This window comes from Schistocerca piceifrons, chromosome 2 (genome assembly GCF_021461385.2).
Source record: "Schistocerca piceifrons isolate TAMUIC-IGC-003096 chromosome 2, iqSchPice1.1, whole genome shotgun sequence".
NCBI classification, from domain to species: Eukaryota; Metazoa; Arthropoda; class Insecta; order Orthoptera; family Acrididae; genus Schistocerca; species Schistocerca piceifrons.
In genome coordinates this window covers 464,562,013-464,579,218 of record NC_060139.1, presented here as the reverse complement: position 1 = coordinate 464,579,218, position 17,206 = coordinate 464,562,013, and the positions used below count along the sequence as shown (strand labels likewise).

General features: G+C 44.1%; 1 protein-coding gene across 1 annotated transcript in view; it reads left to right on the top strand.

Annotated features, from left to right (window-relative positions):
* Positions 1-10,281: 10,281 nt before the first annotated feature.
* LOC124775486 (sialin-like) overlaps positions 10,282-17,206 on the top strand; it is a 140,869-nt gene continuing 133,944 nt past the window's right edge. The window contains exons 1-2 of the mRNA XM_047250319.1: positions 10,282-10,380; positions 15,448-15,684. Coding sequence (XP_047106275.1) covers positions 10,282-10,380; positions 15,448-15,684 — 336 coding nt within the window. The remainder of the gene's footprint in view (positions 10,381-15,447; positions 15,685-17,206) is intronic.

The window sequence follows — 17,206 nt, the reverse complement described above, 5'->3', positions numbered from 1 at the left end:
ACACTACTGCCCATTGAAATGGCTACACCACGAAGATGACGTGCTACAGACGCGGAATTTAACCGACAGGAACAAGATGCTGTGATATGCAAATGATTAGCTTTTGAGAGCGTTCACACAATTTTGGCGCCGGTGGCAACACCTACAACTTGCTGACATGAGGAAAGTTTCCAACGTTGTTGTGATGCCTCGTGTAAGGAGGAGAAATGCGTACCATCACGTTTCCGACTTTGATAAAGGTCGGATTGTAGCCTATCGCGACATTGCTGCCTGCACTTGTCGAGATCCAATGACTGTTAGCAGAATATGAAATCGGTGGTTTCAGGAGGGTAATACGGAACGCCGTGCTGGATCCCAACGGCCTTGTATCACTAGCAGTCGAGATAACAGGCATCTTATCCGCATGGCTGTAACGGATCGTGCAGCCACGTCTCGATCCCTGAGTCAACAGATGGGGACGTTTGCAAGACAACAACCATCTGCACGAACAGTTCGACGACGTTTGCAGCAGCATGGACTATCAGCTCGGAGACCATGGCTGCGGCTACCCTTTACGCTGCATCACAGACAGGAGCGCCTGCGATGGTGTACTCAACGACGAACCTGGGTGTACGAATGGCAAAACGTCATTTTTTTTTTCGGATGAATCCAGGTTCTGTTTACAGCATCATGATGGTCGCATCCGTGTTTGGCGACATCGCGGTGAACGCACATTGGAAGCGTGTATTCGTCATCGCCATACTGGCGTATCACCCGGCTTGATGGTATGGGGTGCCATTGGTTACACGTCTCGTTCACCTCTTGTTCGCATTGACGGCGCTTTGAACAGTGGACGTTACATTTCAGATGTGTTGCGACCCGTGGCTCTACCCTTCATTCGATCCCTGCGAAACCCTACATTTCAGCAGGATAAAGCACGACCGCATGTTGCAGGTCTTGTATGGGCCTTTGTGGATACAGAAAATGTTCGACTGCTGCTCTGGCCAGCACATTCTCGGGATCTCTCACCAATTGAAAACGTCTGGTCAATGGTGGCCGAGCAGCTGGCTCATCACAATACACCAGTCACTACTCTTGGTGAACTGTGGCATCGTGTTGAAGCTGCATGGGCAGCTGTACCTGTACACGCCATCGAAGCTCTGTTTGACTCAATGCCCAGGCGTATCAAGGCCGTTATTACGGCCAGAGGTGGTTGCTCTGGATACTGATGTCTTAGGATCTATCCACCCAAATTGAGTGAAAATGTAATCTCATGTCAGTTGTAGTATAATATACACTCCTGGAAATGGAAAAAAGAACACATTGACACCGGTGTGTCAGACCCACCATACTTGCTCCGGACACTGCGAGAGGGCTGTACAAGCAATGATCACACGCACGGCACAGCGGACACACCAGGAACCGCGGTGTTGGCCGTCGAATGGCGCTAGCTGCGCAGCATTTGTGCACCGCCGCCGTCAGTGTCAGCCAGTTTGCCGTGGCATACGGAGCTCCATCGCAGTCTTTAACACTGGTAGCATGCCGCGACAGCGTGGACGTGAACCGTATGTGCAGTTGACGGACTTTGAGCGAGGGCGTATAGTGGGCATGCGGGAGGCCGGGTGGACGTACCGCCGAATTGCTCAACACGTGGGGCGTGAGGTCTCCACAGTACATCGATGTTGTCGCCAGTGGTCGGCGGAAGGTGCACGTGCCCGTCGACCTGGGACCGGACCGCAGCGACGCACGGATGCACGCCAAGACCGTAGGATCCTACGCAGTGCCGTAGGGGACCGCACCGCCACTTCCCAGCAAATTAGGGACACTGTTGCTCCTGGGGTACCGGCGAGGACCATTCGCAACCGTCTCCATGAAGCTGGGCTACGGTCCCGCACACCGTTAGGCCGTCTTCCGCTCACGCCCCAACATCGTGCAGCCCGCCTCCAGTGGTGTCGCGACAGGCGTGAATGGAGGGACGAATGGAGACGTGTCGTCTTCAGCGATGAGAGTCGCTTCTGCCTTGGTGCCAATGATGGTCGTATGCGTGTTTGGCGCCGTGCAGGTGAGCGCCACAATCAGGACTGCATACGACCGAGGCACACAGGGCCAACACCCGGCATCATGGTGTGGGGAGCGATCTCCTACACTGGCCGTACACCACTGGTGATTGTCGAGGGGACACTGAATAGTGCATGGTACATCCAAACCGTCATCGAACCCATCGTTCTACCATTCCTAGACCGGCAAGGGAACTTGCTGTTCCAACAGGACAATGCACGTCCGCATGTATCCCGTGCCACCCAACGTGCTCTAGAAGGTGTAAGTCAACTACCCTGGCCAGCAAGATCTCCGGATCTGTCCCCCATTGAGCATGTTTGGGACTGGATGAAGCGTCGTCTCACGCGGTCTGCACGTCCAGCACGAACGCTGGTCCAACTGAGGCGCCAGGTGGAAAAGGCATGGCAAGCCGTTCCACAGGACTACATCCAGCATCTCTACGATCGTCTCCATGGGAGAATAGCAGCCTGCATTGCTGCGAAAGGTGGATATACACTGTACTAGTGCCGACATTGTGCATGCTCTGTTGCCTGTGTCTATGTGCCTGTGGTTCTGTCAGTGTGATCATGTGATGTATCTGACCCCAGGAATGTGTCAATAAAGTTTCCCCTTCCTGGGACAATGAATTCACGGTGTTCTTATTTCAATTTCCAGGAGTGTATACGTCCAATGAATATCCGTTTATCATCTGCATTTCTTCTTGGTGTAGCAATTTTAATGAAAAATGTGTAGGTTTCATTCAAAATTCCCCACTCGTGACACTTCTCTGAAAGTCACAAATGATTAACAAACCAGGCGAAAATAAACCGCTGCATATTCGGCGGATTTCTTTTTACATACTAGCCAAAGGAGAGGTGACAGATCTTTTTGAATGGTCACCATGCAAGTGTGGGAGTGAAGGGGTCCTGCTTAAAACTAAAAAAATATGTGAGTATAGGCTTTAGTTTAGAATGGTACTTCCCCTTCAATACTCGGCACTTCCCCTCCAACACTCAGCATTTCCACCACTGGCACCCTCCCGAGGCGTGCCCTGCCGTCTGCGCATCTACCAGCCACAGTACTTTGCATGCATTATATTTTATATCCTTACAGAATATATATTGCACTTCATAAGCAATAAAAATAAGTTGATCGTTAACTTCTGCTCCTTTATGTAACCAAAGCAACTGTTTTTGATGCAAGTACAGTTTACGTGCGCAAACATAAAAATACACTGCTGGCCACCGTAAATGCAACACCCTGAAGGAAGCATCCGAATCAAGTGAAATTTACACCATGAGTTTGCAGCGATGAGATATGCAACTGATTAGAATTTCAGCGCAGACGCACATCACGCGCGCCTGTGGCGCCACCTCATAGCGCCATTTAAGGCTTGGCGATTTCGACGAGTGTACGTTCGGCACGTGTGTTTACCTTCTGGTTGTTTCACAAGACGATCAGTTATGCGTCGTAGACAACAGCGAACATCTTTTGATCAAGTATCCGAGTTCGACAGAGGAAGGATAGTGGCTTACCGAGATTGTGGATTATCATACAGAGAAATCGCTAGTCGTGTTGGACGAAACCAAACAACTGTAATGCGGATATGTGACCGTTGGATGCAGGAGGGTACGACGGACCGACGTGGTCGATCGCATTCACCTCGGTGCACCACTGCACGTGCTGATAGGCAAATTGTGCGCATGGCAGTGACGGATCGCTCAGTGACATCCCGAACCATAGCACAGCACATTGCGTCTCTAACGCATCATCCAGTGTCTGCGCGTACCATTCGACGCCGTTTACAGCAGAGTGGTCTGTCCGCAAGACGTCCATTGCTTCGTCTACCACTGACGCAGAACCACAGACGTCTCCGTCGTCAATGGTGTGATGACAGACGGATGTGGACGGCAGAATGGAATGACGTTGTCTTTACTGACGAGGCACGCTTCTGTCTGCAGCACCACGATGGTCGGATTCGAGTGTGGAGACACCGTGGAGAGAGGATGCTGGACAGCTACATTATGCACCGCCACACTGGTCTTGCACCGGGTATTATGGTATGGGGCGGCATTGGATATTACTCCCGCACGCCTCTAGTACGCATTGCCGGTACTTTAAATAGCCGGCGCTACATATCCGAGGTCCTGGAGCCAGTTGTCATTCCTTACCTTCAGGGCTCGGCCACAGCCATATTTCAACAGGATAATGCGCGACCACATGTGGCACGCATTGTCCAAAGGTTCTTCGTCAATAACTAGATTGAATTGCTTCCCTGGCCGGCTCGCTCTCCGGATCTTTCGCCGATAGAAAACATGTGGTCCATGGTTGCTCAACGAGTGACCCAGATTACATCCCCAGCTGCCACACCAGATGATCTTTGGCAACGTGTGGAAGCTGCTTGGGCTGCTGTACCCCAGGAACACATCCAACGTCTCTTTGACTCAATGCCGAGACGTGTGGCAGTGGTGATCTCCAACAATGGCGGCTACTCTGGCTACTGATTCTGGCAGGAACCACATGCCACAGACGTCTGTAAACGTAATCATTTGATACTTGGTCAACATGTTATCTACAAAATAAATTTTGTTGTGCTACCTCTTGCCTTTCTTGGTGTTGCATTTACGATGGCCAGCAGTGTGTATGTATACGGGGTGTTTCAAAAAGGTACGGCCAAACTTTCAGGAAACATTCCTCACACACAAAGAAAGAAAATATGTTACGTGGACATGTGTCCGGAAACATTTACTTTCCAAGTTAGAGCTCATTTTATTACTTCTCTTCAAATCACATTAATCATGGAATGGAAACACACAGCAACAGAACGTACCAGCGTGACTTCAAACACTTTGTTACAGGAAATGCTCAAAATGTCCTCCGTTAGCGAGGATACATGCCTCCACCCTTCGTCGCATGGAATCCCTGATGCGTTGATGCAGCCCTGGAGAATGGCGTATTTTATCACAGCCGTCCACAATATGAGCACGAAGAGTCTCTACATTTGGTACTGGGGTTGCGTAGACAAGAGCTTCCAAATGCCCCCATAAATGAAAGTCAAGAGGGTTGAGGTCAGGAGAGCGTGGAGGCCATGGAATTGGTCCGCCTCTACCAATCCATCGGTCACCGAATCTGTTGTTGAGAAGCGTACGAACACTTCGACTGAAATGTGCAGGAGCTCCATCGTGCATGAACCACTTGTTGTGTCGTACTTGTAAAGGCACATGTTCTAGCAGCACAGGTAGAGTATCCCGTATAAAATCATGATAACGTGCTCCATTGAGCGTACGTGGAAGAACATGGAGCCCAATCACGACATCACCAACAATGCCTGCCCAAACGTTCACAGAAAATCTGTGTTGATGACGTGGTTGCACAATTGCGTGCGATTTTTCGTCAGCCCACACATGTTAATTGTGAAAATTTACAATTTGATCACGTTGGAATGAAGCCTCATCCGTAATGAGAACATTTGCACTGAAATAAGGATTCACACATTGTTGGATGAACCATTCGCAGAAGTGTACCCGTGGAGGCCAATCAGCTGCTGATAGTGTCTGCACACGCTGTACATGGTACGGAAACAACTGGTTCTCCCGGAGCACTCTCCATTCAGTGACGTGGCCAACGTTACCTTGTACAGCAGCAACTTCTCTGACGCTGACATTAGGGTTATCGTCAACTGCACGAAGAATTACCTCGTCCATTGCAGGTGTACTCGTCGTTCTAGGTCTTCCCCAGTCGCGAGTCATAGGCTGGAATGTTCCGTGCTCCCTAAGACGCCGATCAATTGCTTCGAACGTCTTCCTGTCGGGACACCTTCTTTCTGGAAATCTGTGTCGATACCAAGCCACGGCTATTGCCCCGTGTTAATCCATACATCAAATGGGCATCTGCCAAAACCACGTTCGTGGTGAACACTAACCTGTTGATGCTACGTACTGATGTGCTTGATGCTAGTACTGTAGAGCAATGAGTCGCATGTCAACACAAGCACCGAAGTCAACATTACCTTCCTTCAATTGGGCCAACTGGCGGTGAATCGAGGAAGTACAGTACATACTGACGAAACTAAAATGAGCTCTAACATGGAAATTAAGCGTTTCCGGACATATGTCCACATAACATCTTTTTTTTATTTGTGTGTGAGGAATGTTTCCTGAAAGTTTGGCAGTACCTTTTTGTAACACCCTGTATAATTATTGTTGTTATTTTGTACTCAATAGAACGTTCCTCATCATGATGAACGGCAGAAGTTTCCAGTTATTACTGATAAATGAGAAAGTTGCTTATGAATAACAGAAACAGGTTGAATATAAGTTCGCTGAAGTATTGAAGCGATGTTGATATATTTTTGGTTTGCACTTTTTTATTTTGCTTTTTTGTTAAGGAAATTGTGTTTTCTAGCACTATATGATAAATCTGTATTGTTTTCTTTATTTTTATTGCATCATCCCTCTGTTCCATGTTGCGAATCAACAACTTTCTGATAAAATGTTAATTAAACATTGACAATTTCAGTTTTGCTATAAGTACTGTTGTTTCTTAGGTAACTGACAGGAGGATAACAATCTAGAACAAAAATGTTCCGTAGGTTACCCAGCCCATTATATATCCTCACTAAGTTTCTAGACGGTTCAGCACTTCTAGTCTTTAGAGCTATCTAGTAAGACACCGATCGCATTCGTAAGGAAATCGGTCGTTAAAAGGTAACGCCCGATAGTATGCAACACGCCCAACTTACAGGTAACGACCTTATCTGACCAAAGCTGCTAGGAAAACTACCGTAGGATACGCTTACTTGTGGTATCCTATGGTAGTTTTACAACTCAAGCAGTGTCTCTTATTTTCCGCTGAAGCATCCATGGCTACATCGCCACATTCGTGCACATGGGAAACCGGGAGATAATTAGCACTTCCGTATCGCAGCACTAACCCTACGTGCGACTGGCGAAACACATCAAATCAGCACTAGCTGAACACTGCATGCACTGCGGCTGTTCGTTTTTCTAGAGTCTCAATGTGCTCCCTCGGCAGCTGGTTCCAGTTACGTGCACACGGTGGATGGTGGGGCAAGCCAACATCACAACTGCAGCAACGGATGCTAGTGATGTTTGCACAACTCTCAGTGGTGTACCCAAACCCTTTTTAAAAGTATTACTCTTTACCGTCTTATATGTGCTTTACAAGAAATTGTGATTACTTTTACAAGAAATTGTGGTTACTCTTGTCTGGGTGGCCATATTAAACAAAAAGGCTCTGAGCACTATGGGAATTAACATCTGAGGTCATCAGTCCCCTAGAACTTAGAACTACTTAAACCTATCTAACCTAAGGACATCACACACATCCAAGCCCGAGGCAGGATTCGAACCTGCCGTTCCAGACTGAAGCGCCTAGAACCGCTCGGCCACTGCGGCCGGCGGCCATCTTCCGCAGCAGCTGTTGACACCTGTTACTATAGGTTATCTGTCTTGAGGTGACTGCAATCTGATTGAAAAGAGTTACATCAGACGCGTTTCGCTTCTATTTACAAAGCATCTTCTGCGGTTACTGGTATCTCTTTACATAGTCTGCTCCTTACCCTCTTGGTAGCAGTGGTTGGTGTCGACTGGCTTCGTTTCACATCTGCAATTGGCAGTTTTTGGTATTCTGCGTTATTCCTTGTGTTGCACTATTTGTATCTATACTTATAACGCAGCACAAGGCATAACGCAGAATACCAAAAACTGCCAAGTGCAGATGTGAAACGAAGCCAGTCGACACCAACCCCTGCTAGCAAGAGGGTAAGGAGCAGATTATGTAAAGAAATACCAGTAACCGCAGAAGATGCTTTGTAAATAGAAGCGAAACGCGTCTGATGTAATTATTTTTAATCAGATTGCAGTCAGATCATGACAGATAACCTATAGTAACAATTGTGATTACTTGTTTATTTTGTTACCAATATGACCGCGCATGCCGAACGTGCATTTGTTAGATTTGATTTTCGTAATATTAATATAAGAATTCACGATATTACTGGTTATGCAGTTCGTGAAGCCCTAATCTTCAATTACAATAGGAAAATTTTAAGACACTTAAGCATTTGCCAAGTGCTGCAATGTGATAGACTAAAATGAGTGAGACTCTTAGAGTTGCAGAATGCAGCTAGTTGCGTGGGTTAGAGTGATATTGCAGAATAACACTTCATTCTTAGATAGGGACGACAGTAGAAGAATGGTCTGGAGCTTTTTGTGGCGGGATTAGAGATTAACTCGAACAGCATGAAGATTTACAATCTTGTTGCTCAGTAGGACTGGGTTGAGGAGGGTGAGTGGCAGAAAAAGTTGCGCTTCTGCATGTATTTTGCAGCAAACACATGCATAGCTCTTTGTTAAAGGTCGAATAACACAATAAGAAAGTCATTTAGTTCTTCACTTCGTCGACTTTGGACCCAATAACATTTGTCAACTTCTTATTTTGTTTTTTAAATGCTTTTTATTGTCCAAAAGGTTCCATTCTTCTCTGTAGAATTCTATGAGTTGTTTCATTTATTTGCGGTTCCACTGAGTATTCATTTTGGCAACTAAATAACAACACCGCCCACAAAAAACTCAAATATACACACCCGCTGAAACCACACTCCAACACTGCGCGTGAACGCTCCCTGAAACAGCGTCCAAATACATCGCGCACGACCGAAACTCTCGCATCCTCGGCCCGACAGCCAGTGGATCGAGTTGGCCAGTGTGATCCTATCGCCAAATCGCTCTGCATTCGGTGTGGGCGTACTTTATGTTGATTACCGCATTTGCATAGGTTTCTCATTTCTGTAGAGAAGCTGAGTTGTGTTGCTGCAGCCCCATGATTCGTGCAAGTGCAGTACTTGCCAATTTCCTTGCATCTCTGTTCCCGTTTTCTCTGGTGTGGCCGGAACCAATTCTGTCTTGCTTTTGAAGTTCAGATAAAAAATCAATACTGACGGTATTCATTCTTATGCATAGCACGATTTTGCGCATCTACCTACATTACATAGTCTATTTGCGATGTCGACCAAATATTTTGTAACGATAATTCCTCTAACCTTTTCATAGTGGTATTAAACATTTGCAGGTTCACCTACAGTTTTATTAAATTATTTACTTCGCATTTCTGGGTTTCTACTGTGGATACTCAAGTATCTTATTTATCTGATGTTCTGCCACATTTTGTTTTGTGCTCTGTTAAATGGATTCCTCTAATTTAGAAAGACACTTTCATTCCAACTTTATAATACAGAACTTGTATTCAGATCATACTTTACCTTACGCTGAAGTCATTCTTATGGCTTACTGCCGGCCGAAGTGGCCGTGCGGTTAAAGGCGCTGCAGTCTGGAACCGCAGGACCGCTACGGTCGCAGGTTCGAATCCTGCCTCGGGCATGGATGTTTGTGATGTCCTTAGGTTAGTTAGGTTCAACTAGTTCTAAGTTCTAGGGGACTAATGACCTCAGCAGTTGAGTCCCATAGTGCTCAGAGCCATTTGAACCATTTTTTATGGCTTACTTCCACAGATTACTCAGTTTTCAGATACTGTGTTTTGTTGTACACATTGACTGTATGAACTGAAAGTTATTTCTTATTGTCGAACCCTTCAGTACATTAGCTATATACAAATCGAGTTGAGCTGGACAAAGAATAAAGGTACAGTGAATAGAATACTTTATTTGACATATGCTCACTTAATCTATGAGTCAAGTATTCATCTTATCCTATTATTTTGGTTCACTTTTCTGCCTAAGATTTCAAATGCTGTCAGCAATATTATTAAAAAGGGATTAACTGTATATAATTTGCCACAGACGATTTTTTCGCCATTTTGACATAGAATGTAAAGATAAGAGATCTTTTTCATCGCTGACTCTTTACTTAGGAATAATTAATCTCAGATAAGAGCAGTGAACGTCCATAGCTGAATAAATGAGCTACAGTTTCTTAAAACTACGCCAAATTACCTGACGTGTGCGAGCTGTTGTTTGTGTCTCTGAGTTTTGAAAATCTTGCACTAGATATAGAATCGACAGCCGTTCTTACATATATCTGACAAAATGTAATTTCATAGTTATCACTGGAAGTGTTTCACTTTGTGTTGCATATAATAATCATACAACCGCAATTTCAACTTAATGCCTGTTCTTTAGGATGCAAAGACCTCATTCCTGCTCGCTACATTGTGGCGATTTTGGCGTTTTTCGGCCTATGTGTGCAGTACACGCTGAAGGTGAATCTGTCAGTTGCCATCGTCGCTATGGTCAAAACAAATACCAGCTCTGACAGCAGTGATGACGGGACGATAGATGCTTGTCCAGCAACGGAGAGCAACGCCGGAGATGGCAATAAAACTCAGGTGGGAACTAACAACACGTTCCTTTTTCAGTCCCTAAAAACCTCATTCGCCGGTATCGCTTAGAGCAATTGATATGAATTCCAATCAAAGTGTTTAGTATTCCAATAAAAATCTGGCGATGTTTTGTACGATAACACTGCTGGTTTTTTATCTTTTCAAAATTTAACTTTTCTCCTTAATAATGTTGAAAAGTATGATACCTATGAACCTCAAAACGAAACATATAAGTACAAATGCATAATGTGATCATACGACAGCAAGCTACAACGTATCACCATCCGCTTCATATGGCGTTGGTCTCTGATACGTAAAAGCGTGCCGTTTGTCGTAGCACGGCTACTGCAAGTTCACGGTAGGCTAGGAGTATGTGGTGTTCAATTCTCCGCGCAAGCGATGCAATTCTGTAAATAAACAGAAGATCGTCTCTGTTATTCTCCAAATTTGGACTGGGAGGCCATAACACAACTCGAATTCTTTAATTGGAAGCCCTGTGATATTGACATAAGCCCTGCTGGAAAGTATAACGGCTTTTGTGTAGCACATCAATCACGAAATGATGCAAAAATTGTCAAGTGCTTGCATTCTTTGAAGTACCTCTTGCAACCGTGAGTACCAAGGATTTCCATGTGAATGTCCTCCTGGCATAATACTGCCGCCTTCAGCCTATTTCGGTCCTGTGATATATATCTCGAGGAGGAATTCTGCTGGAAGATAGCGTGTGTCGATATGATCTTCGACATATGATCAGGCAGTTAGTTTCCTTCATTCTGCGGCCGAATCGCAATGCATCTATGCCCCCTACTATCTTAATGGTATCAACAAAAGCACAGATGCTAGTTGTGTGCTGTCGAACTCACGTTCACCTATGTGCGATAGATTTCGCGCTCCACTTCAACCACTGACAAACGAAAATTCTACTTTATAGACTGGTCTAGCCCCAGAAATCCACATTTTTCAATGATACGTTCAACCTCTTGCAATTTTCTAATGGCTTCCCTGTAATTTGTTTACCTTGCTTGGATGCTAGCTGATGTGCTTAATTGTACGAAGAGTTTCACTTATTCTGTTCAGTCACTCGTACTTGCATCACAATCTAAGCATTTCTAAAATCACTGTAATCAGCAGATTTTCCCATTTTCTCTACTCGTACATTCATCGACGATGACTTGACCCTCTCGCTAACATTTATTATGTAGGCCTACGTTTCGTTTATCACGTGCTCCTCATCTGATCTAGGTGCTCTCATTTACACAGTGGATGACCGCTCATAATGCGCTGACGTGTGAGAGTACACATAGATATACATATTCTAAGTTCGTAGTATTTTTTGTAAAAATATTGTTGAAATCATTGTTTTACAATAAATGTAATTAGTTTCAACTCATTTTTGTAAGTCACCTTCGAAGAAGACCGGAGGTTGCTAGCCATTTAGTACTTGAAAATATTTCGATATTGTTGAATTAAAAACAATTTTAAAAAGAAATTTCTTTGCTTTGACAATAACATTTTTAAAAATTCTCTTACAGTGAGAAATGTATGATAATTTAGTGAAAGAGTGAATTTTTTAAATGTATACTTTTACATAAGAAGAAAAAAGTTAGAACTATATACATAGGCTTTTGAAGAAATGGAGAACGCATGATTTACTGCAATTTAAGAAAAAAACGAACACAACATAAGGGGTTGGAGGAAAAGTTTGTTAGTATTTTGTAGTAGATGGCTTTTCGATTTATAATTTTGGAGATAGTATTCCAATCTGTGACTGCCCAAGCACATAGTAGAACCTACCCCAGGAAAGACTATAATTATAAGAATGTGTAGTATCTGTTCTTTCGGGCATGTCCGAAAGTACAGACACCATGCAGTCATGTAATTTCCTCTCGATCAGAAATGAATCCCCAAACTTCAGTGTGGATGCACATTTATATTCGACCTCCAGCAGAAATCTAAAGTTAGCGAGCATGGAGCACATGGGCAAGGACTACGGATAGGTCGCGCTAGGCGGAGTCCGAGTCGCCCAGGGAGCATGTACAGTAAACACTGTGTCTGACTGGATAACATCGGAAGTTCGCAGAGGCTTTTTGCGGATGATGCTGTAGTATATCGAGAGGTTGTAACAATGGAAAATTGTACTGAAGTGCAGGAGAATCTGCAACGAATTGACGCACGGTGCAGGGAATGGCAATTGAATCTCAATGTAGACAAGTGTAATGTGCTGCAAATACATAGAAAGATCCTTTACCATTTAGCTACAATATAGCAGGTCAGCAACTGGAAGCAGTTAATTCCATAAATTATATGGGAGTACGCGTTAGGAGTGATTTAAAATGGAATGACCATATAACATTAATCGTCGGTAAAGCAGATGCCAGACGCAGATTCATTGGAAGAACCCTAAGGAAATGCAGTCCGGAGACAAAGGAAGTAGGTTACAGTACGCTTGTTCGCCCACTGCTTGAATACTGCTCACCAGTGTGAGATCCGTACCAGATGGGGTTAATAGAAGAGATAGAGAAGATCCAACGAAGAGCAGCGCGCTTCGTTACAAGATCATTTAGTAATCGCGAAAGCGTTACGGAGATGATCTAAACTCCAGTGGAAAGCTCTGCAAGAGAGACGCTCAGTAGCTCGGTACGGGCTTTTGTTGAAGTTTCGAGAACGTACCTTCACCGAGGGGTCAAACAGTACATTGCTCCCTCCTACGTATATCTAGCGAAGAGTCCATGAGGATAAAATCAGATATATTAGAGATCACACACAGGCTCACTGACAACAATACGAGACTGGAATAGAAGGGAGAACCGATAGAGGTACTCAGGGTAACCCCCGCCACACACCGTCAGGTGGCTTGCGGAGTATGGATGTAGATCTAGATGTAGATGAGTGGCACTGATTAATACAATTGCCAAAGAAACGCCGGCATGGTAGCTCAGCGTGTTCGGTCAAAGGGTTAGCTGCCGTCTGTAATAAAAAACTGAGTTAATGGATTAACGATGAACTTGAACAAGCGTCATGGGACGTTCGCCCCGAATGAATAGAACGCAAAACGAGATAAAAAAAAATAATAAAATAAAAAAGAAGCAGGCGATTCCGGGTTCGAGTCCCAGTCTGGCACATATTTTTACTCATCACCACTGATTACACATAAAAGTCCCGACGTAGCTAATATCATTAGTTCCTTCCCTTTATCCTCCCTCCACCTTCAATCTACATTAGAAAGTTATGAATTTTGAAACTGATTGGAAACACGTAACATGTCTGAGCAGAAATTTGTTTACAAAAAAGGAATAAATTTCTGATGTTTTTGAACACTATGCAATATCAGTATATGTGTCAAGAAGGTGATTACGCCGTTTCCAGTCTGGAAATTTTGGTATCAAAGGTGCACCTCGAAGCTAAATGTTAAGCAATGTCGACACATTAGCAGCCATGAAGTCTGCAAGAAGCTAAACACCAACAACAATTTAGATAAAGCTTTTTATTGAGGGCTGACATTTCATCTGCAAAAAATTGCTACGAACAGAGCTAATTTCACAGTGTTTGGAATTGCTCATTTGGGGCAACAATATTTGACCACGTGTCACAATGGTGCATGAAAGAATTGGTAGTCGAAAAATGGTCAAGCTCTGTTGGTGGTATCTAAGAGAGGTTTCACGAACCTCACGGGTTGCCGAGCACTGGTCCATATGGCTGTTGTAAGCTGTGTACTTGTAACTGAACTGAAACTTTCGCGGATTCAGGAAGAACAATCTGTGCCTTTGTGAATGTTACGAACATTGTGCAACAAAGACATCGTCAGGCAAATTCTCTAATTGTTATTTAGATGAAAGAGGTCAAGCACAGATGCCTGGATCAGAACTGTTGTTGGTAGCTTGCATGCACAATAGCTGAATATGTAATTTGAAAGTGCTGCACACAAATGAAACTATATATGTATTTTAGCCACCTGCTGATACAGTGTGTTAACTTAAGACAGCTGAGTTGTGAGGGGAGTGCGGGGAGAGGAGGAAGCAAGCACTGGCTGGCGAGGAGGGAGAAGCCGTTGGGGGGGGGGGGGGACAAGGCAAGCCTACCAGTTGCAGTGCTGGCACTACAAATTGCGCGTCATGCTTACACGAAAGCAGACGAAAGGCTTGGAAGTAAAACTCGCTTTAAATGTTGTTCCTAAACGAAACTGAAATCGTCATGTACATTAAAATATATATATATATATATATATATATATATATATATATATATATAAAATGAATGCATGTATGTTTGTCTACTATGCGCTCACAAACCATTTGGAAATGTACTGTAATATGAATTTGTTTCGAAATAATACAGTAACCAGTGGTGTTTCCATACAAAGCAATGCGGTAGCAAGGAAAAATGAAATATAAGGTAATTTGGACGAAATAGGGGGCTCCTTCAAAGTGATCGCGAACAAAATATCTGAGATGGAACCTCACCTTTTCTTGCCAGGCGTTTGTGGTGATACGCCAGGATGATTCTTGGAAAACTGTTTGAATCTTCCAATGCTACGCATGCTTTGTCCTGTGTATGTAGCAGCTCTCACTGAAGATTTGTAAATCGGTGAAGCATTTTTTTTTTTTTGCTCCCTTTCCCAGCATTCAGTCACACGCAATATAATTTTGCGAGCATCGCTACGTAATACTGTACTGGTTTCCTTCTAACCGTAGGCCTACCGGTAGGGGTTGTTGGCGACTCCCAAGATGGGCCAGCAACTGCCTCTTCACTCATTTTGATAATGTTTAGCACAACTGCACAATAAAAACACGCAGAACAGTATAGCGCAAAACAATAACGAAGCAGACGACAATGGCTACCTTGTACAACACAGTCAGCTACGTAATGTTGGCAGCAGTCGAAACTGCGTGCCTACCGAAGCCTCCCGACGTTTACCGACTTTACCGATTCAGGACTGTGTGTAACTAAAAGTTTACACACAGTACCTTAAAATACTGTGACGAGACGCAAATCAAATACTACCGTTATTCCGCTGCATGTAGACAGTCCTAAGCTAAAATTCATTAATATTTACTTTCCCGTTTATGATTTCAGACTACTGGTGACTTTGACTGGGATGCGCAGACACAGGCCGAAGTGCTAGCTTCTTACTACTATGGGTATGTTGCCACACAGCTTCTTGGTGGTTTTCTCGGTGAAAAATATGGAGCTCGGTATATATGTGGGCCTGGTTTATTTATCGCTGGGCTCCTCACCGTCGTATCGCCATGGACAGCATACGTGAACACATACTTCTTTATGGTTGTACGAGCTCTGGAGGGAGCTGCTTCAGTAAGTAACATCTTCCTTAGCAAAGAGTATTTATTTCTAGAAAGTAACCTGTGGTTTATATTGTTATACTACCATAAGACAACAACAACAACAGTTATAATTATTAAATTTGTTCATTTTCCATTTTATTGTCTCGGGACACTTGTCTTTATCACTGTTTATGTGCTTCTATGCTCTGCTTCATATTGACGTGTATCTCTACTCTTGTTCTTCCTTACGTCAAGTATGATTTAGTGGGCTCAGAGGTGTGTTGTGTTCTTTTGACGCCCTCCAAGCCTTAAAGACTTCTGCCCCATTCAAGTGTCTGGCGGGGATATAGAAGCCTTGCCCCCATCTAACCGGACGTTACAGATGACAATGCTTTTGAAAGTGAGTCGTCATAAGGGATGGGGAAAGGAGGGGAGGTACCTGCATTTTGTTTTTCACGTAGGTCTGTTATGGGGCTCCCTTGGCCTGGATGGCATCACATATTCAGAAGCACATTGTTGTGGTGAAGGCGCTGAGTGTTCTGTAGTGTGATAGGAATTGCTGTACGAAGTACAGAAGCTACTGTTTTGCTTGTTTTTAAGGGGGCACTACGCTGTGTGGTGTTTGTTTGAATACAGACATTGCAGTTATTTGTGTACTATCCCAGGAGTTATCTCATGGCAGTACTAAATTGTGAAGCAGCAGCGGCGACAGTGGGTGGGGTGTTTGTATGTTAGGCGGCCACAGAGTTCTGCAGAAACATGGCACTCCACCAGCCTACTCTGGCGTTCACATGCAATCCAAACAGTTGGACAGTGGTTCAAATGGCTCTGAGCACTATGGGACTTAACATCGGAGGTCATCAGTCCCCTTGACTTAGAACTACTTAAACCTAACTAACCTAAGGACATCACACACATCCATGACCGAGCCAGGATTCGAGCCTGCGACCGTAGCAGCAGTGTGGTTCTGGACTGAAGAGCCTAGAACCGCTCGGCCACAACTGCTGGCTGGAGAGTGGTCCTCCATCGTGTAGTTAGTTTTCAAATAAAGCACTCAGGTCTCCTATTTCTTATCCTTGGTAGTGATGTTAGCAGGAGAAGTGCAGGTGCAAAAGTTATTAGCGATATGCTGTACATACATCTTCTTGAAAAGTCAGTAAAATAGCTACGAAATGTGCTAAAACTGTAACTAGCAACATACATTTGGTGGTGATAGTTATTAAAAATTTAATGCAACATGTTTAACTGTGTTTCTTGAAAAGTGGGAGAAAGTCATCAAACTATCCCAATACAATACAGTACAATAGTATGTTGGTGTGCTCGCAGGACATGCACTGCTGTGTTACACGTTACATTTACACATTTTATAGCTCTGTATTTTGTGTGTCTTCTTGAGAAAGTAGGTATTTACGAAATTCCACGACAAAAATAAAATTTTAACTAATAGCCTACAAACTGTAAGTAGTGTCCTAATGGTGGTGACAGTTATTAAAATTTAAAGCCACATACTTGTGTGTGTTTCTGGAAAACAGGTAAAATAGCAGTGAAATCTT